Source organism: Erythrolamprus reginae, chromosome 12, assembly GCF_031021105.1.
Source record: "Erythrolamprus reginae isolate rEryReg1 chromosome 12, rEryReg1.hap1, whole genome shotgun sequence".
Taxonomy (NCBI): domain Eukaryota; kingdom Metazoa; phylum Chordata; class Lepidosauria; order Squamata; family Dipsadidae; genus Erythrolamprus; species Erythrolamprus reginae.
Window position 1 is genome coordinate 353240 of NC_091961.1, and position 26097 is coordinate 379336.

Here is a 26097-nt window from a genome sequence, read left to right on the forward strand (position 1 = left end):
CATTCACTGTTGCACCTCCTGATTCTAGACAAATGTCTCTTTTCTTTTGTGTCCACTGAGAGCATCTGCTCCAAAGACAAATCCCTCGTGTGCCCAATCACCCTTGGCCAAGAAAGAATTCTGTTCTGTTCTGTTCTGTTTGAAGAAGCAAGGTTCTGAAAAGTGAAGAAAACGAGTAACTAAGAGATAAATAAGAAAAAAATGCAGTTATCCACGAGCCATGTCAGACTGCAGCACCGCAGGCTATAACTCTGCTCACTGCCAGGAGTTCGATTTCTTGGATCCTGAGCAGCCCACGGTTGACTTAACCTTCCCTCCTTCCGGGATCAAGAAAATGAAGACCCAGATTGTTGGGGTCAAGGGAGACTGACTCCGTAAAATGCTCAGGCGGTGCTATAGAGCCTTGTGAAGCGGCATGTAAGCCCAAGTGCCATTGCTAGTGCTGTATTCTAGGAAGCGACATCAGCAGGAGGAAGCGAGTGTAGACAGGTGGCTGGACTAATTTTAGCCATCTCAAGTTTACCTAAATCAGGATCAGGCCTCCTTCCCCCCAACCAGATGGGCTACGTTCGTGTCTAAAACTAACCTGTTTATATCAGCTGTTGAGGGTGGGAATCCTGCTTCCTTGCCCACCTGCTGCCTGGGTGCTGTTTCTAACGGAAGTGGCGCTCCTGTGGAAGAGTAATAAACCTCTTTACAAAAGGAGCCGGACCCTGTGGAGAAACTGTGTATGTGTGTGTGTGGGGGTGATCCTCTCTTGAGGCAGGCGGAGGTGGCCTAGATTCTCCGGCTGCTCAGGCCACAATAACTCCGGAGGGCAGAGCCTGGGAAAAGCGGTGAGCATGTCCGGATTCATCCCCAGGGACCGGAGGGACACCAGAGGGTGCCGAGCCCTGGAGGTTGGGCGTGAAGGGGCACCAAGAAAGCCAATGTGGTCCTGGACTGCATCAACACAGAGGGAACATCAACACCACAAGAAGCAACAATTTTGCTTCACACCACACAGGTGAGGCCCTATTAATTGGAACGATACAAAGAGAGGCTGAGCACCTGGAAAGTCTGCAGACAAGAGCAAGGGAGGGGGAGGGGTCCTCTGACAATCGGTAGCCAGGTGTGTCCGGCCTGTCCAAGAGGGGGGGGCAGCCTTCAGCCTCCTAGGCCCAAGGGGGGGCTCTCACAGAGGAGGAGGAGGGGGCATGGGTCCTATCTCTAAGGCAGGACAAGCAGAGACAAGTGGAAGCCCATGAAAAGCAGACCCAGCCCAGAGAAAGCAGGGGGACAATTCACAGGCAGCCTCCCAGAGGTTCTGGCTGCTCCATCATCCGAGGGTTCCAAGAAGACATTGGGTGACCCTTTTGTGCAGGGTGGAGTGAGGGCCCCCACTTTTGTACGGTTCCTCTGGCCTGGGCTTCACAAAATCACGAAACAGGCTCGTTGTCCCGACAAAACCCCTTTGGATTGGGCTGATGAGGATTCCCAGCCTTCCCAGTCAGCCAAGTCCCACAAACCACAGGAACAAAATTAAACGAGGCGAAACGGCCTTTCCGGTCCTCAGAGAGAGGCCAGGCTGACCGCTTCCAGGTGTGGTGATGCTGCTGTTCGGGGAAAGCTCTGCCCAGCCTTTCTGGCCCATCGTGGGATTGACAGGCCCGAGTTAAAGCCCTGGGCTGGAAAGCAGGCGACAGGGAGTTCTAGTCCCACCTTGGGGCCCCAGCCAGTCCCTCCCCCAGACCTGAGAAGAAGGGGGGGGGGAACACTTATTTATTTTATTTATTGGACTTGTATGCCGCCCCTCTCCGTAGACTCATCCAGGCAGTTGCTGAAAATCAACACGGAATTGAAGATACAGGTACACAGAAAAGGTTTATATGGGAACACACAGCATAGAACAACCTGGTCCCCCCCCCCCCAGTGGAGCACAAGCCAGGCCACTCTGAAGGCAGAAATGGTTCCTTCAACCAAGCACCCAGGGTTTGAGCCCAGGCCTTGTTCCCCTTGGCTGCCCCTGTACAGAATGTCTTGTTTTTGTTAAACCAGGAATGCACATTAATGTTGCAAGTGGTTTGCTCCCCAAGTTCACTTCAGTTAAGTTTCTGAGTGTTTCTGAGCAGTCAGCGGACCCCGAAGGCCCACAAGACCCCACTAAGCGAGAGAGGGGGAGCAGACCCCGCTGCTGAGGTTCCCTGGCCTGGTGAGGAGACATCCAGAGGCTCAACTGAAACAAGCTGCCAACATCTAGAGCTACTACAAGTATTTTCTACTGTTTCAATGCATGTTCATTTCCCAAATGTCCTTTATGGGCGACTGGGAAAGACGTGGTCACGCTTTATGGCAGAAAAATCAATCCCTCCCAATGTCACTTTGGACCCAGCGCTGGCCCCTCCCGCTGGCATCCACCGGCTGGTTATGGCTTCACGCGGGGGACACCAGGGCCTTATTAGATCTATCTGAAAGCATATTAACAGTATATCAACAAAAGTGGAACATATATGCCACCAGAGAACATGGCAAGTGGCTTAACCAGGCTTTCTTATAAATTAAACATCACAGCCCAAATTAAGTAAATGGCTTCAAGCACATCTCAATGAACTAAGAAAATGCTGCAGTAAAGTTTGGGCATCTAGTATTATAAGTAAAAATGGAACAAAAATTCAGACCTTTCTTTTTGTACAAATAGTGCAGACGAATAAGTTCCTGCACCTTCTGAGACAGGAGAATTCTGAAGGCACCTTCAGGCAATGTACTTACAGTTGAACTTCCCGAGAAAGGCTCCAGGCTTCATTCAAGGCACTGGTCAGCTTCTGGCCAGCTGCAGGCTTTGGATCCCACTGAGTCCTGGACAGCGCTCAGAGTCAGCCGGTGGACGCTGGGATCCCATCGACCCACAAATGTGTTGAAATCTGTGTGACGTGACATGGATTGATCCCTTCAGAGCAGCAAGGGACTGGATGGTGGGAGGCTTCTCATGCGCGTACACGAGTGTGTCCAGACAAATTCTGACCCATTTAATATGCAATCAACTTCCAAGTAGCCAATTATCCCACAGCTGATAAAGATAATAAACCGAATTTTTTTCTAGGTTGTGGATGAGTTAAGATTGTTGGTTGCAGGGATAAAGATGCCCGGGCTGAATGTTTCGGTGCGAGTTGGGGGGTCTGAGCGAGCAGACCTGTTGGGACCCTGGCAAACCGAAGGTCATTCCAACGTTGACGGAATCCTTTTTCTTTTTTTAAAGTACTAACACTAAGCATAGTGCTCTTAGGACGATTCCTTCGCATACAGACTTAACCTTTCTCAATATCCTACGAGTTGTGCATTATTACTCCCCACCCAAGGCTGAGAGAGAACCAGCAGCTTGCCTGGAAAAGCCACGGGGGAAGTGAGGATAAAGCCATTGAACCAAACAGAAACACCGCCACTAAAAAAGAAAAAGAAAAAAGTAACAGACACGTAGACCCTGATTTAAAGTGGGCTTAGCTACGATGTCGCTCGATTATTGTTTCCCAGCAACTCCTGGGGGCTTTTAAGCGCCTCTGTCTCTGCTCCCCTTCCACCTAATGGAGAAATCTGTTTCTACAATTAGTTAAAGTTTTGGAGCAGTGGTTCTCAACCTTTCTAATGCTGTGACCCCTTAATCCAGTTCCTCATACTGTGGGGACCCCCAACCATAAGTCCAGCGCCAATTCTCCCAACAGAGCTTGAAGCTGATTGGCAGGAAGGTCAGAGGGACCCTCCCACTGTGAACGCCTGATTGGTTGCGTAACTGTAAAAATATCTTCCAAGCATCCAGAATAGAAGCTTTAGTTCCTAACACCAGGGGAGATTTGCCTTTTCCTCCCAGGGCCTTTCTTAGGCGACCCCTGTGAAAGGGTCGTTCGACCCCCAGGTGGAGAACCCCTGTTTTGGAGGATTTATTTGGGCAATTTTAGATATCAGAATCTCTCTGCCTACATGTGTGGATTTTTGCAGTGACGAGGTGCAGATAAACGTTGACAATCCAAAGACAATGAACTCACCACCGAGGAAGGAGATTTCAAGCAGGTAAATTAAATACAGGAAAGCATAAGGTAACAAGAATTCAAATTAAATAAACATTTAATCATTACAATTGTTGAATGAAATGAAAGTAGACCATCGTCTTGCCATGCAGGAAACACAGGGGAAAACACAACGCCTCCTGCATTCAGACCAGAATATCTCCAGGACCGCCTTCTGCCGCATGAATCCCAGAGACCGGTCAGGTCCCACAGAGTGGGCCTTCTCCGGGTCCCGTCGACTAAACAATGTCGTTTGGCGGGAGCCAGGGGAAGAGCCTTCTCTGTGGCGGCCCCGACCCTCTGGAACCAGCTCCCCCCAGAGATTAGAACTGCCCCCACCCTCCTTGCCTATCGTAAACTCCTTAAAACCCACCTCTGTCGTCAGGCATGGGGGAATTGAGATACTCCTTTCCCCCTAGGCCTATACAATTTATGCATGGTATGTCTGTGTGTATGTTTGGTTTCTAATAAGGGTTTTTAAATTATTTTAAATATTAGATTTGTCATATGCTGTTTTATTATTTTCGTTAGCCGCCCCGAGTCTACGGAGAGGGGCAGCATACAAATCTAATTAATTAATTAATTAATAAACAAATAAACAAACAAACAAATGTATATAAATAAATACCTGCCCTTGCAGGATGAGATCCAACCGTAGAGAAGCTCTGCAGCAGAAGGCTGAAGCGGGGAGCCCCGGGACCCCTCGGCTCGCAGGCATTTCGCTCCGGGCGGAGACCACCGGTTATTACCATCAGCCTGTGCAGGTTTGCTTCCCATCTGTGTACAATACAGTTGGTAGTTCTCGACTTACGACTATGCATTTAGTGGCTGTTCAAAGTTTCAACGGCATTGGAAAGAGTGACTCTCACAACCGTTGCAGGGTGGGGGGTGAGGGTCTTTTCGCCTCCCTCCCCTCCCCACCATTCCAAGCAAGTCTTGCTCTGCATCCGTATTATTCAAGTAGATTTTCAGTCCGTGGCCACGAGGGGGCGATACAACCGCACAAATTTTGAATTCCTGGGCACTTCTCATGGACTAGGAACTTCAACATGCTTGTGAAGAAGGCACCGAGGAGGCTGGGTACTTCCCGAGAATCCGCAGGAGGATGAATCGATCTCAGGGTCTCCTGCCGTCTTATTGAGAGCGTCCTGACATGCGTCCTTCTCCTCTGGCGTGGGAGCAGCTCTGCAGCGGATCTAAAAAAACCTCTACGGAGAATCATGAGAAGGGCCCAGAATGTCGCTGGACTCCAGATACCTGCCCTGCTGGACGGTGTCTCCGCCTCCCGCTGCCCTAGGGAGGGGCCCAACACTCTCAGAGACTCTGCCCGTCCGGCTTACAAGCTTTTTAGAAGATTCATAAGAATTAAAACTCGGGCAGACGCTTTCTGAACAGTTTTTATTCCGGAGCTGAAATTCCACTTAACAATGAACTGGGGGGGGGGGGGGTTGTTTCCACCCTCACTGAATTGCTGGACAGTGTTACCTGGTCTGTTGTGTAGATGGTTGAGGGGTTCAGGGTGGGGAATTCGTGGTGGGTGGGTGGGTGGGTGGGGCATGGTTTTTTGGGATTGTTATTGTGTTGGGACTGGCCTTTAGGCGGTGCTTGGGCATACTCTGTATATCTGGACAGGGAGTCATTGCTCAGTCACTCACCACCTCCAGGCTCGACTACTGCAATGCTCTCTACATGGGGCCACCTCTGAAGGGTGTTCGGAAACTTCAGATCGTGCAGAATGTGGCCGCGAGAGCCATCGTAGGGCTTCCTAGATCTGCCCACATTTCGCCAACACTCCGCGGCCTGCACTGGTTGCCGATCAGTTTCCGGTCACAATTCAAAGTGTTGGTAATGACCTATAAAGCCCTACATGGCATCGGACCAGAATACCTGCGGGACCGCCTTCTGCCGCACAAATCCCAGCGACCGGTCAGGTCCCACAGATTTGACCTTCTCCGGGTCCCGTCGACTAAACAACGCCGTTTGGTGGGACCCATGGGAAGAGCCTTCTCTGTGGCAGCCCCGGCCTTCTGGAATCAACTCCCCCCCCAGAGATTCAAATTGCCCCCACTCTTCCCACCTTCCGCAAGATGTTGAAGACCTATCTATATCGCAGGGCATGGGGGGGGCTAACTATCTCCTCCCCCCCCACCACATTTTTTTCTGACTGTAATACATGAGAATGGTGCGATTGTAGAGTAAGGATTGTTTTTAATATTTATGGGTTTTAAATTTAGCTTTTTATCTAATATTGGATTTGTACTCTGTATATTGTATTATTGTTGTTGTGAGTCTTCGGAGAGGGGCGGCATACAAATCTAATAAAACCACTAAAACAACTAAAACAATATACATACAATGACAATAAAGTGTTTGTTTATTTATTTATTTAAAAAGCCAAGGAAACAGTGGGTCCCCTAATGAGACAAGAGGGCCAGGGAGTGGGGGGCAGCAGAGAGAGAAAACAGAGCTGCTCCATTCATTCTTTGCACACAAAGATAACAACTCAACCGCCCAAAAACACGAAGGTAAAAAAAAAAAAGTCTAGGAATGCAAATTAAAATAAGCAGGGAAATAGTAAGAGAACCCCCCCCCCTCGTCTGCTCCAGGCAAGTTACAGTCACGGGGACCAGGCAAAGACCAGGCCCTTCTGCAGTGGGGCCACAGGCAAGCAGGCAGGGGGCTCTTCCCCAGCGCTCTCCCAAGCCCGAGGCCGGCAGGTTTCCACCGGGCTTGAGAGATGCGGCAAGCGCTTGGCCCTCTCCTTCCTGGGGCTGAGAGGGGGGTGGGGGGTGCGCTGGCCCAGGGCCTCCCTGTTGGTGGCCTCCTCCCTCAACTCACCCACCCCCGTCCCTGGATGTCCGACTGAGGCAGGGCTGGGCTGCGGCTGACCTGGCTTTCTCCCAGCTTGCTTCCTCCCTCCGGCACAGCACGAAGCCTGAAAACAGATGCTGCTGCATGTACAGTGCCGGAACTCGGCTTCTGCACATGCTCAGGAGGAAAAATAAAAATTTTAAAAACCACCCGAAACAAAATGGCGACACATGCACAGTTACAAAACCTCAGCTTCTGCACATGCTCAGAAGAAGGAGGAAATAACCACCCCAAGTAAAAAAATATTCAAAAAATTGGGAAAAAATGGCGGCCCCCAGGAACCAGCACCGGGCCGGTGACATCACCAGCGGGCTGCTTCCAGTGCGCCCGTACGGTACCAGTAGGAACCCGCGACCCACCGGTCCACCTTCACGCTGGGTTTGCTGCCAAAGATGAACACAACTCCGCGTCCCTCCACATTTATTTCATGAACCAACAACGGATCCGTCAATCCATCAAGCATCATCACTACACTCTCAAAGTATCACAAACAGGGGCTTATAAAAACCATGGAAAATAGAAGCAGAGGATGTGTGTGTGTGTGGGTGTGTGTGTACACACCCACAAATGAAAAAGCCGGATGACTAGAAAAGAGCGAGGTCTCAGGAGTCAACACAAGGCCTTTTCCCAACGCAAGGAAGTGCCTCCCGCACGGAGCGTTTCCCAAGGCAGATGTTGACTCAACACCCTCGGCTGCCGTGGGATTCTCACCCATGCGCCAGGCGCCTCCTTTCGGGCACTCTGCTCATGTTCAGTGGAGGCAGGAAGCTTTGTCCTCCGACACCAGCTCATGGGGGGTCCACTGGGTCGCTGAGCTGCCTCTGACCCGTGACGTGATGCTACACGACGACGGGGCATTGGGGAGCCCAAGGCTGCCAGTCCACATGGAGGCTCTGGGAGAGAGCCAGAAAGAAGGTTAATTTTCAAAGGGGCGAAAAATGTGGGTTTGCCACAGCTGTAAAAGTTTTGCAATCTTTCAAATGGAAACATAGGATTCATTTTATTTTGGAGATCCAGATATCATTTACCCATCATGGCAAACTCTTTTCAGGGTCATCAGACTTTTTGGATGGTGACATCAGTCCTGCAGTCTGTAAAATGGGAAGAACTGGAAATCTCTGCCCTGCAACTTGGTTCTTGACTGGGTGGGTGTTTGTAGGGAAGAAACTGCTTTAAAGTCCTCAGGAGACTTTTTTGGGAAATTAAAGCATTAAATCTGAAGCGAGTTAAAGAAATTGGACCCTCTGCTAGGCAATATATAGGAAAATGCAGGGGAAATATTTTAACCCTTTGGGGTACAAAGAGCCCGGGATTCTTATTCCTACTAGAGTTCTAAAATCTAAATCTATAAAATAAAAAAGCTTCTAAATTTCAGGTTTTTTATTTTAAAAAAGTATTAAAAGTTCAGAGCCCCCAAACTTGAATTGGAAACTCAACCCAGTGTGCAAAAACAACTACGGAGTGGTCGTGTGTATTCCAGAAGGCAAAAAAGCCCTTGCAACACCCACCGATCTCTTTGCTTAACCGTCCCAGACCACTTTTGGCCGGCTGCCCCCGGCCAGCCTCCCCGGAACGGGCACCGCAGGCGACCCCAGGGCTTCATACTTTGCTGTGGCTGGTGGCAGCCTCGGCCTCGCTCTCCTCCTCCTGGTCACAGACGGGGATGTAGCCGCCTTCTCGTGGCAAGCACCAGCACCAGCCGGCTCCCGTCAGGTCCAGCGCGGCAAAGTTGAAGTCACTCCAGTCTAGTTGCTTGAAGTCCACAGTGTCCATCCGGGAATGAATCTCATTGAGCTTCTGCCAGTGTAGCCAGGCCATCACCAAGCCCAAGACCTGTGAGAAGGAAGGGGAGGCGAGACCCCCTTAGAAGGCGGCCACCCTTGCCCTGTGGGTGGGTGGGCGGCCTGCAGTAAGCGAGACCCCGAGTCCTGTGCGTAAACAGGGTGTGCCCTCCACTACGGGGAGAGACCACGTGCCGTGACGGGGTCCCCTCCTGTGCCGGGGTCCCCTCCTGTGCCGGGTCAGACACGCTGAGCTCTGCTGGTCAGGAGGCTGGGGGGGGGGGGCCTCCAGGGCGGGCTGTGCTGCAGTCCAACCACCCCGGGACTCTTGGGCACATTCAGAGCTCCCAAGGCCAACGCTTGCGTGAATGGAACATTTCCTGCCGAATGCCCGGCCCTTGGGGACACGGACAGAATAAGGAAAGCGCTGGGTCTGTTGAAAGAGACCTGCGGGGAACAACAGGAGATTTGGCAAGTGCCCAGCTGGTTTCTATTCTGGACGTCCCTGCGGCTTCCTTGCAGGAACTGCCCTCGGACTGGAATGCCCAGCGACCCCAGGCCCCCTGGCTCCCTTTGGGACCAACACAGGCAGCTCCTCCGTCTGCGATGGTCCCACCGTGAGCCACTCTGGACGTGCCGTTGGTCCTGCTTCTTCTCCATGAGGACAGGGGGGGGGCCTTGGGGGGCATTTAAAAGTCTTTTTATTATGTGCACAACATTGGAAAACAGAAACAGCCCCCACAACTTTAAGCTTCATCAATAAGGCCCCTGAGTGCGCAGAAATGACTTTGGAACTACAGGGAAAAAATTAATCCGAATTTCACAAAATATGGGAAAGTTGGTACAAATGGCTTAAATAGAAAAAATACATAAAACTAGGCACTTCTTCCTTTCTTACCCAAACATAATGAAAATATAGAAACACTGCACCACAAATCGATGGAACATAAACCCCCTAAAAACGAACTCCGACCTTCCTCAGAAACACCCAAAACGAATACAAGTAGAGCATACGCAACCAAAGAAAATAAATACACAATTCCACATACTAGACATAAATACCTAACATCGGGTCGCTCGATAGTGATGGTCAACAATAGGGTTGACAACGTATGTCTTTACTATTGAAACTGACCGTCTTGTATGCTTTAAGCCAATTTTTCTATTTTTCCTCCTCTCTCTCTTTTTCCTTTGTATGTTTTTAATATGTAGAAATTTAATAAAGATTATTTTAGAAATAAAAATCTCCAGCGGACGGACGCTCTGATCGCTGGCGCTTGCAGTTTGGGCTGCTTTTCCATGGGCAAAAACACAAGCCCCCCCAGATCCCCTTCAGAGGAGAGGGTGGGCTTTTACCTGGGGAAGGAGCAGAGAGCAAACGATGGCTAGAGTGGCTTCGAAATTGTCTTTGAACCAAAAGCTCACGGCGTGGATGCAGCCACGTACGTGGATGGTGTTCACCAGCTCCAGGCGCTACAAAAAGAATAAATCTCTGATTAATGACCTGGCTGGGCCTCATCCCGTCACAAGCCATTGGCATTTAGAATTCCAGCCACACAGCTGGCCATTCCATTTGGTCGATGGAAGTTTTGAAGAATTACTGAGATCCAGCAGGTGCCACCAAAAGATGCTGGTTTATACAACACTCACAAAATTGGCACAGTGGCCGTGCTGGCCTTTGTCAGAGGAGGCCAGTGAGAAGGGCATAAACTGAGCCGTCCGGTGAGTCCGGGCCGTGCTAATGGGCCAGCTGCTCAGTAGCCAGATGATGCCGTTGTGAGGATAATTTGAGGCAGCCTTTCCCAGGGGACCCCTGGCCTCGCCATTCACACAACGCGCATGAATCCCATACATAAACTCTCACAGGCATCGTCTGTTCTCAGCCATTTTGAGCAGAATGGCTGGAAAGACCCGGTTTCCCCCTTGGGGTGCAGTGGCCAGGAGCGTGCACCGAATCCCTGGGGCACTGGCTAAGACTGCAGCCAAGAGTCCAGCGGCCACACGCCCCAAAGCCTCTGCCCCTCCCCTCGTCAGCCCCTCCCCTCCCCTCCTGCCCACAGCTGTTTGGCATTCAACTCAGCCCGGTGAATTTCGGTTGGCTACCTCTTGGTTTAGTGCTCGGTATCCACAGAGGGTGTTGACGACTTCTCCTGGCGCCTGTGAACACAACAAGGAGAGTGGCCGATAGCCGCACACGGGAGAAAGTCCGGGTGGTTAAGTTTAAGACTCGGGGAAGAAGAACAAAGCAAAGCTGGCCATTTTGATTGGCCTCATTTTACGGATAATTCTTTTGCAAGTATTATGGGGAGGGGCCCTAGAGGTTCGACCCTCTCTCCTGAAAACACCTCGGTGATGGCAACTGCCTGACCAACCTGACCTCAACGCCTGTGAAAACCCTGAAAAAGATGAGCAAGGGGAGGAGTTGTGAGCAGCTAGAGACAAACCAGGCAACTGCTAGGATCGCTGTGGCCAGTCGGGAGGAGAGGAGGCCTAGGGGTGAGGGGAGAGCAGTATTCCAGTATTCGAGGGCTGCCACAAGGAGGGTGGGGGATCCACTTATTTTCCAAATGACCAAAGGGCAGGAGAGGAAACAATGGATGGAAACTATTCAAGGACAGGAGCAACTTGGAGCTAACAAGAAACGTCCTAACAGTGAGGAGGACAATTAGCCAGCAGAAGAGAAGTTGCCTTCTGAAGTTGTGGGTGCTTCCTGGTTGGAAGTTTTCAAGAAGAGACTGGACAGTCGTCTAAAGTGGTATGGAATCTCCTACTTGAACAGGGGCCTGGTTTAGGAGACTTCCGAGGTCCCTTCCAGCTCTATTCGGATTCTGACTTCAATAAGGCATTTGACAAAGTAGATCACAGCCTTCCTCTTGTGGAACAATGCAGTCATGGATTCTTGACCATTTTTAACCACCACAAATCCATGACCACATTTTCCCATAGCACATGTGACTTAACCAAATACACAAAGGTTGAAACACTCAGGATTACGGATCCCATAAACCTCTGCTTAACCACATGTTTACCAACAAATTCAAGGGACACCTATGGTATCACCACTTTCAGGGCTTACAGTGGAGGTCATCATACAACGTCTAGAAGCCATAGCATTTCCACAAATACAACCAAAATTATGAATTCAGCATAAGAAAAAAGGACCAACTAGAGAACCATCAATAACATTTTTAAAGGAGTCCAGTTTACTATAAAGGAAGAAAACAACCACTCGCTCCCCTTCCTGGTCATCCTGGTCAGCAGAGACCGTAATAGCAAACTAGACATGCAAGTCTACAGAAAAACCATCCACACCAAGCAACAGCCCAACTTCCTACATGAGAAGCTGCAGGGGAGCTTTGTTTAGATGAGCCCAAACACACAACAGCAACCGGAACAACAGAAAAAGGAAGTGCAGCATCTATACAATGTGTTTCAACAACATGGATAGCCACACTTTATCAAAAAGGCCCTGAAACACTCAACCCAATACAGCACAACCCAAACCCTAAAACAAATCACACTGCCATGCATCAAGAATATCTCAGAAACTACCAACAGACTCCCACAGCCACATGGAATCGGCACAGCACACAAGCCAACTAAGGGCCTTCACAACATCCCAAGCAAAGGAGCCAACAACCACAGCAGAAAAAAACTGCAGCATTTTTGAAGTTCACAGACCCGACACACATAGAAACATAGAAACATAGAAGTCTGACGGCAGAAAAGACCTCATGGTCCATCTAGTCTGCCCTTATACTATTTTCTGTATTTTATCTTAGGATGGATATATGTTTATCCCAGGCATGTTTCAATTCAGTTACTGTGGATTTATCTACCACATCTGCTGGAAGTTTGTTCCAAGGATCTACTACTCTTTCAGTAAAATAATATTTTCTCATGTTGCTTTTGATCTTTCCCCCAACTAACTTCAGATTGTGTCCCCTTGTTCTTGTGTTCACTTTCCTATTAAAAACACTTCCCTCCTGAACCTTATTTAACCCTTGAACATATTTAAATGTTTCGATCATGTCCTCCCTTTCCCTTCTGTCCTCCAGACCCTGCAGATGGAGTCCATGAAGTCTTTCCTGATACGTTTTATGCTTAAGACCTTCCACCATTCTTGTAGCCCGTCTTTGGACCCGTTCAATTTTGTCAATATCTTTTTGTAGGTGAGGTCTCCAGAACTGAACACAGTATTCCAAATGTGGTCTCACCAGCATTCTATACAGTGGGATCATAATCTCCCTCTTCCTGCTTGTTATACCTCTAGCTATGCAGCCAAGCATCCTACTTGCTTTCCCTACCGCCTGACTGCACTGTTCACCCATTTTGAGACTGTCAGAAATCACTACACCTAAATCCTTTTCTTTTGAAGTATTTGCCAACACAGAACTGCCAATACAATACTCAGATTGAGGATTCCTTTTCCCCAAGTGCATTATTTTACATTTGGAAACATTAAACTGCAGTTTCCATTGCTTAGACCATTTATCTAGTAAAGCTAAATCATTTACCATATTACAGACGCCTCCAGGAATATCAACCCTATTGCACACTTTAGAGTCATCGGCAAATAGGCAAACCTTCCCTACCAAACCTTCCCCTATGTCACTCACAAATATATTAAAAAGAATAGGACCCAGAACAGATCCTTGTGGCACACCGCTTGTAACCTGACTCTGCTCAGAATACTCGCCATTAACCATAACTCTCTGATGTCTACGCTTCAGCCAGCTGCAAATCCATTGAACTATCCAGGGATTAAGTCCAATCTTCACTAATTTATCTATCAGCTCTTTATGTGGAACCGTATCAAAGGCTTTGCTGAAGTCCAGGTAGGCAATATCCACGGCACCACCTTCATCCAACACCTTTGTGACACCTTCCCCCCTCGTCTCTGTCGCAGCCCTGCAAGGCGGCCGTGGGGCCACCCCTGCTCCCCCTCTCGGATGAGTAAGTGCCTAACTCTTCCTCCTACAGTTGGGCCTCCAGCCTTCTACTCCTCTGTGTTGTCCTCCCCTGCCCTCTTTCCAGAAGGTCAGCAGCTTTTGTGTGTCATCGTGTCCAGAAGTGGAGTCAGTTCCCTCCAAGTGTGTCTCCCCCACTGGGGCAGGGCCCAGCAGCGCTAGCATTCCCCTTGATCCTGACGCTACCGCTCTGGTGGGGCAGCCTGGGGGACTGCGCTGGCTGTGTGTGTGGCACAGGTAAGCGTTTTCTTTGAAGGGGGGGGGGGCAAACGCAGCCTTCTCTGGCCTGGCCCCCAAGCTGTCCCAGGGGAGCTGAGCTTCCGGCCTGTGGAAGGTGGTGCTCAGCGGGGGGGCCTGCGGAAACTGGACCTGAGGGGGGGCCTCCAAGGAAGCCTGCCACAGAACCGCATGCCATCCGAACAGAGGGGGACGGTGGCTCTGCCGGCCAAAGGGACCCCAGCACAAGGCGCATCCCACCCCCCTGCCTTCTGCCCCCTCACCTTCCTGATACAGCAGGTGTAGGGCACCCCACAGGCCAGGGGGCCACTGCCATTGCACGAGTGGTATGGGTTCACCTGCCAGTCACTGAATTCATCCCCTCCACAGCAGGAAAACTGCAAGACAAAGAGGGGAGCGGGGGGGGGGGGGCACAGCTGCATCTTCACTCATTAGAAGTGAAACAAGAGGACAATTCCAGGCAGTTCCAGCCGTGAGGCCTCAAAGAGTCTGCCCCCACCCCCCCACCCCCCAAGCATGCTCGGGGCTCTCCGGTGATCTGAAGGGATCGGCGGCCACTTGGCAACGGCTGCCTTGCCCAGGGAAAGAGGGGGGGGTGGCCTGCAGTGTTCCTTCCCTTCTCCCCGGGGTGCTTCTAGTGGGGGAAGGGCTAGCGAGTGGGGGGACGGGGGGCGGAGGGTCTTCCAACCTCTGAACTTCTAATGGTTTTCCTGCTGAAATACCAGCGACAGAACCAGAATCATCATCGGCAGATGGGAATGAATTTGCTTTGGGCAAAGGGTGGCCTGAGGCCAGAGCTGTCCAGCTGAGGTTTTAGCCAGGCTGCCCGAGAGCCGCTTCCCTCTGGGGGTGGGGGTGGAATAGCGAAGTGGCAGCCCCCCTCCCTATTGAACCCGTGACGGGCAGAAGGGGCGTCCTTCTGCACTCCAGCTCAAATCCAGACCTCCCCGCTGTGGCCACTGCCAAACAGGACACAGGGGCTTTCTGCAAAAGAGCCCAAGCAGAGATGAAAAGCCCAGAGAAGGAGAGAAGCCCTCTGGGCCGAGGAAGATCACGGCCACGTTCTACCCACCGGTCCCTCTGCAGACCAGCCACATTCTTAAGCTTTGTCCCAAAAGTGAGGCACTTACATTTTCCCAACGGGGGCTTGGGAGCAGGGAGGGGAAAGGGCATGGAAACCCCCCCCCCCATCGGGTGAAACTGATGTGGGGTTGGTAGCTGAACACGGATGACGGCAGCCCATGGCCAGCAGCTCCTAGTAAGGGTGATGAGCTGTAACGGCTCCTGGGCCAGGGACATGGAAAGGCCTTTAAGGTTCATTATTAAGAATCAGCCACGGGTATTTGGTCCTGGACAGACCAGAGGCAATGACCGGTCCAATGGTTAAGGTCGAGATTGAAACTGAAGCCATCACAGAGGTTCTGTGAGTAAAAGACCTTCGCGGATGGTGAACAGAGGTTCTGTTGTTTGGCTCACCTGTTGTTACCTGCTTCTTTTTTCAGTAGATAAATAATAGGTCAAATTGTTTGGGTAAATAGAGTTGCAGAATATATTGTAGCCCTGTTTCAGAAAGGGGAAACTGATGTTGTAATATATTTAGCAGTATTCAATTAAGGGGGACAATATGTGTATATTTTCTTTTTTTTAAATTAATGCACTTGTTTTTGTTTCTGTCCTTAGTTTTGTTCTGGTTTTGGTTGGGGTTTTTTTTGTGTGAATTTGTATTTTAACTGTTGAATTAAAAATATAAAAATTGAAAACAAAATGATAGTAAAATAAATAATAAAAGGCAGAGCTCCCCTCATTAGATGCACCATGCATCACCAAAGTATCTGCCTTTTTATAAAACCCGTTGGACTAAAAGGGGGGCCACCACCAGGGTGCTCCTGACTTCTGTCTGTTATAGACCAACGCGGTTCCCCTGCAGCGCCAGCCGTGAGGAGCAGAAGGTCCCAGAAGAACTATGGGGAGTCCTGACGATGCTCCTCAGTTGAGAGGTGGCTCCCCAAGGATTCCGTTTGGTCCTTAACAGCTTAGGAAATGATCCTGTTTGCAAAGAAATTATCTGTCCAGAGTCGCAAGTGAATGAGAGAAATGTTTTTAGCTCAGAGTTGAAAGGGGGGATTCTTGGTGCTCTCTGAGCTTGGTTGACTTCCAGCACATGTTTCATTGCCCAAACTAGGTAACATCATCACTGCCAGATTAAAGGCATCCCGGACCGTCTAGCCATCTACGGTCTCCCCAGTAACAACACTTTCTGTAATTACAAAATGGCAGCTGACCCAAACACACATAATGGCGTTACCTTCTGCTGAACATAGTCCAAAATGTTTTTGAAATCCAAATCGTCGTAATAGTGTCTTATCCCGTCCTGAATGCTGGAGTGGAACACGGCATTCATCTGCAAGAAAAAGGGCCCCAGGCGTGAGAGGGGCCCCTGAAGGGGTCACCCCGGTTGGGGGTCATCTGCAAGGCCAACAGCGGTCACCTCTCCTCATGCGCGGAAGCAGAAAAAAACCTCGCAGAAACACGCGCGTCCCCATCCGAGACTTTGCTACCTGCACAGGGGCAGGAGGCCGACTTTCTCTCGGACGTGCGCCACAGCTGCAGAGCCACAGCCATCGGCCGTACCGGCAGGGGGCCACCACTGCCTAGAACGGGCAAGTGTTCTCTTACCATCTCCCTGCCTCCTTTTGACTTGTGATCCTAACCTGCCTTTTAGGGTCCTGTTACCCTTGGACTGCTTCCCCACCCCCACCCCCACCCCCTTTTGTGTCCAGGCAGGTGCAAAGGACGGGGGGTCCCTCCCCCTCCCCAATCCATCCCCTTTGGCGGGGGGGGGGCAGGAGGGCTTACCTGCTTCTCAAAGACGATTTCCACCAACAGCAGCAGCAACTCCACCAGGAAGATGGCCAAGAGGACCCAGAAGAACTAGGCGAGAGAGACAGGAAGCAGGGTCACTAAAGCTGGGACCTCCGCGCGCGCTCAGGTTCTAGCAACGCAGCTGGGACATGAGAACAGCGCTGGGCCCCTTCCTAAAAGAACAAACCAGAGGCAGAAAGAACGTTTCCCTTTGTGCAGAGCGAAGCCAAGGCCTTGGGGACCATTTCAGCTTGTTGAAGAGCATCGGCTGCAGGATTCGGAGGGTTTCTTCTGGACGCCACAAACGTTCGGACAAATGGCCCTGAGGCTGGGAGAGCAGAAGCCAAGCCCCCCCCCCCCCCCCCCCCGCAAAAGACACGGGCTCCAGGGTCAGCCGTGAAAGGCCGCTCAGGAGGGGTCAAGTCAAGCGGTGGGACTCTTCCCAGCCGACGGGCGATGCCATTAGATCAGAGGGGCTGGACTGGCTTCCTTGGTGGGTGGGTGGGTGGGTGACTTCCTCCCTCCCTCCCTCCCTCCCTCGGGCTCTGCCCTTCTTCTCCTACACTCTAGAGTACAATGAATCACCTTTAACAACTTATTTAATAGAGTGCCTATAAACTGCTGCAATATTACATACTCCCTATTTTCTTGAGTGGAATGTGATTGCAATGTGTTAACAATATTTAACTTATTTACAATATTTGAGGGGCGGCCACCAAGAAGAGGGAGTCAAGCTATTCTCCACAGCACCTGAGGGTAGAACAAGAGGCGACAGGTGGAAAAGAATAGAGACCCAGCCTAGAACTAAGGAGAACAATCAAACCCTGTCAACCACTCAGCCCCAGAGACCGGAAGGAGCCTGTGCAGGACTTTAGCTCCTTCTTAAAACCCATTCGCATTTTGTGAAGTCTTTCACTTTCTGTACACGGCTGTTTCAGGACTGTATCCCAAAAGTCCTATTTAACTTGAGATCAGCAAAAGCAGCTATGTTTTCTGATTCCTTGTTCCCCTGGGCAACATGGGATGTGGCTTCTTTCCGCCTTTTAATGCTGTCACAAAAGGCACCTTCCTTCTTCCAATGTTCTCAGGATTAAAAATTAGCAGACATTATTTTACAACTTTCCTTGGATTCCACCTTTGCTGCCACAAAGCCACGCACCCGCTTCTCTCCGTGAGGCCTGGACTGGACTTGGGGCAAACCCTTCTGCTTGGCAGACTCCACTGCCTCCCGAAAGGGCCTGAGGGGAGTTTCAGACCGCTAGTTTTCCATTAAAAGACCCAATCAGAATTCCTCCCACTGTCTTGAATGCCACATCTCTTCTCCTCTGCTTTGCTTTCGTTCTCATCACAAATAGCTGCAGGTAATTTCTGTATGTTGTAAACTTCTGTTGAAATGTTTTAACTCTGTTGTAAATGTTCTTCTCCCTATTATTTTTCCAATTCTCTGTCTTTTTGCTTTTTTGCTTTATTTCTGCAATCTGCGATCCATCTTTTTTTGTTTATTTACCTAGAGAAACTTCAAAGCTTTCATCAGATATTTCACTGCACGCTCCACCTCGCACCGAGTTTCCACCCTGACTCTGCCCCCCTGCAAAGAGTGGGGATTGACAGGACCCGGGTTGCCTCGCCCAAGGCCAATGGGGGGGGGGGCACACCTGCCCTGCCCCTGTGCCAAAAGACCCCCTTGCAAGGTCAGGCACCTGACCCAGAAGCCCCCCCACCCCCAATTGTCCAGGAGTTTGTTGGCTGCCTTGGACTGGGCAAAAGAGCGGAAGTCCCTCCTGGAAGCGATCTGACCATGAAGATGCAACTCCAGAAGAAACCCCCCCAGGCAAGGAATCCCACTCCCCACTTACTGCGTGGAGGTGAGTTGTCTGGGGGGGGGGGCAGATCTGGGCTGCCGTTAAGAGGGGGAGACAGAGAAGGGGAGAGGGGGCTGGCAGCAGGCACAATCCCAGGCATTCAGGCCGCAGCCCCACCAGGAGAGGGGATGGGACTTTTTGCCTCCGCCAGTTGGATGAAGCTCTTTCCTCCGCAGCAACTGATCAGCCGCTGCCTTCTCTCCCTCGCCCAAAGGCCCCTAGCTCTTGGCCCCAGCCCTTTGGTCACAAAAATCCACCTTCAGCCACAGCCTTTTGGCCACAGGGGACAGTTCGCCACCACCCAATCAGAACGGTTGTTACAAAATGCTACTTTGGGAAGGAAAGAATGGGACAGTTTGCTCTTTCATACACAAACACACACATTGAATGATAGAGAGGGAAGGGACCTCGGTGGCCATCTAGTCTGACCCACTTTCTCATTCAGGAGACTTACAGAATGATAGAGAGGGAAGGGACCTTGGTGGCCATCTAGTCTGACCCTCCTTCTCAAACAATGATGTTTAAAAATCAACCATAGCCACTCAGACAACAACCATAGATACCATTCATCGGCCAGAGGCTGAGCTCTAAACGCCCCAAGGCTGCCGGCATAAATGGGTGGGGGCAGTGCGGATCTCTGGGGGGAGCTGATTCCAGGGGGCCGGGCCCCCCACAGAGAAGGCCCCGCCAAGCAACATTGCTTTATCCCAGCAGAAATCCAGTGTTAGCCATTATTGAACCACTACAGAAAAAACAATTGCTTCCACTGAGGACCTGTAGACTGCACGGGTCAAAAAGAGGGCTGTGAAAATATCTACAGACCCCTCGCAGCCTGGACATGAAACTGTTTCAACTCCCACCCTCAAACAACACTACAGAGCACTGCACACCAGAACAAGTACACACAAGAACAGGGTTTTTTCCCAAATGCCATCACAATGTGCTAAACAAATAATTCCCTGAACACTGTTAAACTATTTACAAAGCCTGCACTACTGTGAATCTTCTCATCCTTCCCATCAGCCATCTCCTCCCACCAATGACTGTAGGATTGTAACGTGTTGCTTATATCCTTTACAATATTGGCTGGTTCCCAATGGGATTAGATTGCTTATTTGACCCCTATGACAATCGTTAAGTGTTGTCCCTCACGGTTCTTGACAAATGTCTCTTTTCTTCTAGGTCCACTGAGAGCATCTGCACCAAAGACAAATCCCTTGTGGGTCCAATCACACTTGGCCAATAAATAATTCTGTTCTATTCTATTCTGTGCTAAAGAGTCCGAAGCCCTTTCCCCCTTTTCCCTCCTTTAGTTTTCATTCTCTTTGTATTTTATAATCTGATCAGCTAATACCCATTTTCAGAGCAAAACCAGTGAGAGCAAAGAACTCCCCCTCTTGGAGATGAGCTAGGGGTGGGTAAGAACAGCAGGAAAAACCCTTGGCACACTGCGCATCGCTCCCTGCGCATCGCTCCCAACAGCCACGTTTTGCTCAGCAGGAGATTGGAAAAAGTGTTTTTCATCCCCAAGCAATGTCACAAAACGTTATTAATTTTAGAAAGGAAAAAGTATTTGACATTTGTGATTCATAAGGAGATGAATTTCTGATATACAGATGAAAAATAGTGTCAGGCAGGAACAGTTTGTGATATTTATTTAACCAGAATGGCCTCTATTTGTGAACTGAACAGGGTGGCAAATAAAATTTTACTTCTGAGTCCTGTACAAAGTTGATTATTTGGCACTCCAAATAATTTTCTCTCTTTGCAGAAGTTACTTAAACTTGAACAGTGAAGTAGTGGGGACACTGCAGGCTTTCTGGAGTTTCTGAAGTTGCATTAAGTTTAGGGAACAAACAGGGTGAACTTGATGCATTAGGGCGACTAGTCACCATTGTGGAAACTTGGCGGGATGAAAGTCACGATTGGAAGGTATTGACTGAAGGATGCAAACTGTTCAAAAGAAACAGACCCAACCAAAGAGGAGGTGGAGATGCATTATATATAAAAGGATGAAAACCTCCTAGAATCCCTATGGGTCAATATAAAAAAGTGGGGGGAGGAAATGAAACTGCTGTAGGTGTGTATCACAGGAGAAATCGATGAACTCTTTGCTAATCAATTAACAAATGTACGAAGGGAACATGGCAGAGTGGTAAAGGGAGGCCTGAACTTCCCAGGCATCAACCGGGAGACCAGCGCTGCAGGCCGAGTCCTAACCGACTGAGCCGACGACGTTGCCACCCAAAGGGCAGGGGGGGGAGCCAGAGGAAAAGCCAGGCTGGACCTCACAGACAGGAAAGGAATTGTGGTGACTGGAACCTTGGGCAAGAGCGGACACGTTGTACTGGAATTCACCGTAATGCAAACACAAAGAACGGAATATAAAAGGTGAAACGTTCAAATCACTCCACCTGTTTGGGAGGAGCTGGCAGCTCTCAGAACCATGGAACAAATGGGGAGGAGGCTGCGAAGACGAGGGGTCCCCACTCCCCAGCCTTTCCAGCTCCACACACATGTCTCCCACAGGGTGTGCAGGGGGCCCTGTGGCACAGGTTGCAGCTTCCCTCCGGGAGAAGGGGGGGTCGGCCGCCCCGTCTGTGGGGCCAGGGGGCCCTTCTTCGGGGGGGGGGGGTGTTTCCAAGCGGCAAAGGGGCCTCAGCTGTTCCTCAGGGGGCTGCCCTGGGATATCTCCCCCCCAAGGCTTCAAGGGAGACCCCTCTGCCTGGGAGTCCTAGACCCAAAACAGACCTGGAGCAGCGTTGAAACCTTTGGGAGCAATTTGCAAACTCCCAGAAGGAGCCAGTCTTAATTTTTCCTGCCACAAACATGAAGCCTCGGAGTGTGTGTGTGTGTGTATGCCGCCTTTCCTCCTCCTGGGCTGTGCGGGGGGGGGGGGGGGCAGGGGAGGCAAGGGAGTCAGGGAGGAAGGATGCCCAAGTCTTGCAAGGCCTGGCCGTGCCTCTTCCTGCCCTGCCTCCTGGAGGGCTTGGGCCTTGCTCGGGGGGGGGGGGGGGCTGAGGGGGGGGTGAGCGGGGGGGGCCTCTTTGGGGGTAGCCTTTGTTCCGTGCTGCTGCTGTCGCCCTGAGGAGAGAAGCCCCCCCCCCAGGTGATCAGAATGTCTGAATGCAGCACAGACAAAGCGAGCGGAGGAGGATCCTGGTGGGGGCAGGGGGGGGCAGCCAGGGCTTCCATCTTTTGTCTGGTTTTTAATTCAGGCAGAGAGAAGAGGGAGAATGGGGGGGGCAGGGGGGGCTCCATTCCTTCCAAGCACAATTGGTTGGCTGCAGCATCTTTCCCAGGAAAAGAGCCAGAAGCGGGGGGGGGGGGGCTTCTTCGGAGGGGGGGTCTGGCTGTCCCAAAGGCTGAGGAGGGAGCAGCTGCAACCCGGCTCTGCCGAAAGGAAGCCCTGGTCCACCTGCGAGGTTTCTGGGGAAGAGGGCACTAACGCCAGAGCCCGTCTCCTCTGGTGGACCAGGGGAGGCCAAGGGGGAGCCTGCCGGGAGCCAGGAAAGGGCCTTACGGTTTTCAGCAGGGTCCGGTTGTCTCGGAGGGATCCCACCATGCCAATGAAAGAGACGGCAAAGATGGCGAGGCCCAGGAGGATGAGGATGAGGGCCGGGGCGAGGAAGAGCCCTTCCAGGGTCCGGTGCTTCTGCCTCTCCACTTCAGCATAGATGCCCACGCAGAAGATGACAAGGCCGGCCACCTGCAGAGGACGGGAAGGAGGAAGCAGCTCAGACCCTCCAGGCCCAGGGGAGGCTCTCTCGCGGGGGGGGGGCCCTCCGCCCCGACCACATCCACCCAGGTGGGGGCCTGCAGACGTCACATGGATCCCAGGAAATAAATCCTCCAATAGGAAAACAGAGCCGACAATAATATTTCACAGGTTAAAATCAGTTCATGAATGTTTTATCTTCCATAATTTATCATGATGAGCAATAGATAACCGATTTCTGTTTTCATTATTAAAATACATTATAAAGTCATCCCATAGAGTAAAAGCACTTTTCTTCCCTATTTTTTCACTTGGTTTCAATTTAGATATTTATTTTTCCCAATAGGGCCATAGACTGCATTGTATCTAATGAATTTGTCTTAGATGTCTACTCTAGATGTTTACTAATCTAGCAGCTATTCATTAAAAATGTAACACAGGCGTTGTTTCTCAAACTTATATTCTTACCAATAAATAATGATCAAAGGCCTAGTGTATTTTTGCTTTCGTTATGGTGCAATTTTCTGAAATAGCCTACCCTCAAATGGGTACCTTAGAGCAAGACCATCCATAAAGGCAAAAAAGTAATTGAGTTCTGGCAACCCCTCCAGCATCAAAATGTGTTTGCTTTAACTATAAATTATTATTTTTCCTGGGCTATGCTGCTAATATTGGGAAATCGTTCAGCATGGTTTCTACAAATTTTCTACAGTTGTGAAAAAACCCACCCAAGGTGCTTTTTCAAGAGACAACCAGGGAGGAGGCTGAGACTCTTGGAGGCAGCTGTGCCTTATCAGGGGGTGGGCAGGAAGGACCAGGCTAAACAAATATCACCCACCCACCCGCCTCCTCATCCACAGCAGCAATGCCGCCATAGCTATCCATTTATCACACAACAGATCACAGGAAAAGACAGCAGTTTAATTCCGCTTTAAAGGTCAGGCATTTCAAACCAAGCAGCAGCAAATGCCTTATTAAAAAACAGGGCCAGAGATCCTCAAATGCCATCCATCTCTTGCAAGCTTTGCTCTGAAGAAAGCAGCCGGGGGCGGCATTCCCCAGCCCCCTCCCCCCCAGGCCCAGGTGCTGCTGCCACAGGTACATTAGTAGTAACAGTTCACCGATAAAGAATTCTATTCCGTTCTGTTCTATTTTCTATTCTAAATTTCTTTATTCTTATTGCCATAAGAAATAACTATGGTACATGGGTAATCCCATGATCATTTTAGTGATGGGTTTATTAAAACCATAACTTGCATTAAGCCTGAACTCCAGTTTGAACAAATTGCAATTGCTTACAGGTTTCCTTGGCATTAAACAAGTCATCGCTTTCCTAATGATGATGATGGTGAATAAATCATATAAAAACATCAAGACTTCTACCTAGTGAACCTGTTAAATTAAACCAACAGAGGAGAAACAAATGCCTCCATTCAGTATAAAATTCTTTGGCAAAGCAGAACAGGGATGATGGGTCGGGAGCACAGAAGATGCAGGCTGGACCTACAAAATACCGTAGCACCCAAAACCGGTTCAGCTTCTCCACAAAGACCTGGGCCAAAACCCTGATGTCCAAACAATTAACCAGGACCCAGGGTGTCCTCCCCAAGCAGAGAGGACGGAGCCTGTTCCAGGATCTACGCTGAGCACCGCTTACGTAGCCTCCAGCAACCTGCCTATCAAGCAGGTACGCAGGACAAACTTTTTAAATTAATTGCAACAAGATTTTCTTACAAATTTCCAAAAACATTCAGGAAGAAAATGGCTAGAGATGGTCCTCACTTAGCAACCACAACCAGGACTGGCAACTCGGTCATTCGGCCAAGTAACGGACTGGCTCTCCCCTTTGCTCTACACATCTGTGGCAGTGGTTGAGGGCCAGGCTGGGTCACAAACCTGGTTTTTCACACACACACACACCAATTGGGCCGAGGAAGGAAAGACCCTGTTTTTCCAGGTATGAAATTTAGCCTGTGCCCGGCTTCCTGGGAAGGCCAACACACTGGGATTGATCGTGTCAAGATATAATCTGATTTTTTTTAAAAAAATGTTTCACTTCTCATCCAAGAAACATTTTCAGGTCTTCAGCAGAGAAAAAGGTTCAATGGGAGAGACGTGGCCGAGGGGGCTGGGGGCCGGAGATTAACGCTCAACGCGGCCCTGCTGAGGAGGAGGCCGAGAGGACACCGGCCTGGCTTCCTCCTCAGCCCCCCCGTGTCCGCGGGCAGGTGAAGCTTTTCGCCCCCAGGACGAGGCCGCCTTCCTGGCCTGGTGTCGCGGGCCCACAAGGACCCCTCCCCGTCCGCGCAGGGCGCCCTCTCTTTCTCTCTCGGCGCCTGAGGGCGGAGGCAACGCCCGCGAGGAACTCGCCTCAGCCCCCTCAGAGCGGCGGGCGGGAAAACCGGGCGGCGCCCAAGCGGCAGAAAGAGACGCGCGCTGCACCGGCACAGGGCGGCGTCTGGGGGGGGGGGGGGTCGCCTACCGAGAAGAGGGTGGAGGAGGCCGAGAGCGCGAACTTGACGCAGTAGTAGTAGGGCAGCGACTCCCGCCAGGCCGGGCCCGAGCCGCCCATCGCTCCGCAGGGCCGCCGGCCGAACACCTGCGCAGGGAGGCGGCGGCGGCGCTCTCCCTCCCTCTTCCCTCCCGGGGGTTCCCTCCACTTCCGCCTGGGAAGCCGGGCGGGCGGCGGGGCGGGCCGGGCCGCGGAGGAGCAGAGAGCGACCCGCGCAAAACTCCCAGCCGGCTCCCCGGTCTCCGCGCGGCCGCTCCGGGCTGGGGACGCGGCGGGCCAAGCGCTGCCCGAGACCCGGCAGAGGCTCCGCCGCCAGCAGCAGCAGCGGGGAAGGGTCCGGGCAGCCCCCCCTCCTGACGGCCACAGACCGGGCCGAGCCTCTGGGGCAGGTGGGGGGGGGGTGCTGAAGGGCCGGGCCGGGGCCTCGCTTCCTCCCCCGGAGCCCCTGCCGCCATCCCGCTTCCTGCGCCTGAGGGGCCTCTGTTTGGGGCCTTCTCTCCCTCCGGGCCCTGGGTTCAAGTCTCCACAGGATTCTGGGCAGCGGGGGGGGGGGGGGCAGAAGTGGCCCTTTTCTCCCTGGGATTGGAAACCGCTGGCGGAATGCCGTCCGGGTCAGTCCCCCGGGGCCAGAGGGGGTCTCTGGGCTCTCTCTTGTGGGCCATCCTGCGCGGCCTCTGGTAGACCAGGATCTAACTATGTTTGTTATATACATGATACTAGCGAGAGAGAGAAACATTCAGACAGCGGAGGGGAGGCAGGCTGGTGCACTTATGCAGACCCCTCGGGAGAGGTCAACGGTGGAGAGTCTGAGGGTGAAGTTTGGGGGGTCAGGTGAGGATACTACAGAGTCAGGTAGTGAGTTCCATGCATTAACCACTCGGTTGCTAAAGTCGTATTTCCTGCAGTCCAGTTTAGAGCGGTTTACTTTTAGGTTTGTATCTGTTGAGTGTTCTTGTGTTGTTGTGGTTGAAGTTGAAGTAGTCGTTCACAGGAAGGCGCTGTAGGAGAGGTCCATGCAATCCCCCCAATGCAATCCTTTGTCCTTTCAGGGTAGCCTTCAGGCGGTTTGTGAGGCCCCCGGGCCCATCTCCAAGGTCCTTTCCAACTCTTCTTCTGTTATTCTGAAATCCCGGGATCCACAGGTGCATCTAAGGTATGCTTTGTTCTCAGGCATGCTTATACAATTTATGCAACTTAGGATCACTGATTCAGAGAGGGCCTTGCAAGCCACCATAATGTGCTGTGCG

The 26097-nt window shown here is 51.2% G+C and overlaps 1 protein-coding gene and 1 long non-coding RNA gene across 2 annotated transcripts; one reads left to right on the top strand and one right to left on the bottom strand.

The window, feature by feature from the left end:
- Positions 1 to 6406: 6406 nt before the first annotated feature.
- LOC139174639 (tetraspanin-15-like) lies at positions 6407 to 25003 on the bottom strand. The gene is made up of 8 exons (XM_070765127.1): positions 24821 to 25003; positions 22144 to 22329; positions 16753 to 16827; positions 16202 to 16297; positions 14160 to 14273; positions 10793 to 10846; positions 10046 to 10162; positions 6407 to 8741 (listed from the first exon to the last, which is right to left on the bottom strand). The coding sequence occupies exons 1-8, from the start codon at positions 24908 to 24910 to the stop codon at positions 8508 to 8510; spliced, it is 966 nt and encodes a 321-aa protein (XP_070621228.1). The 5' UTR covers positions 24911 to 25003; the 3' UTR covers positions 6407 to 8507.
- LOC139174641 (uncharacterized) lies at positions 17842 to 20311 on the top strand. Its single transcript, XR_011560405.1, has 3 exons — positions 17842 to 18119; positions 18270 to 18623; positions 19803 to 20311. It is a non-coding gene; the product is annotated as an uncharacterized lncRNA (long non-coding RNA).
- Positions 25004 to 26097: the final 1094 nt, after the last annotated feature.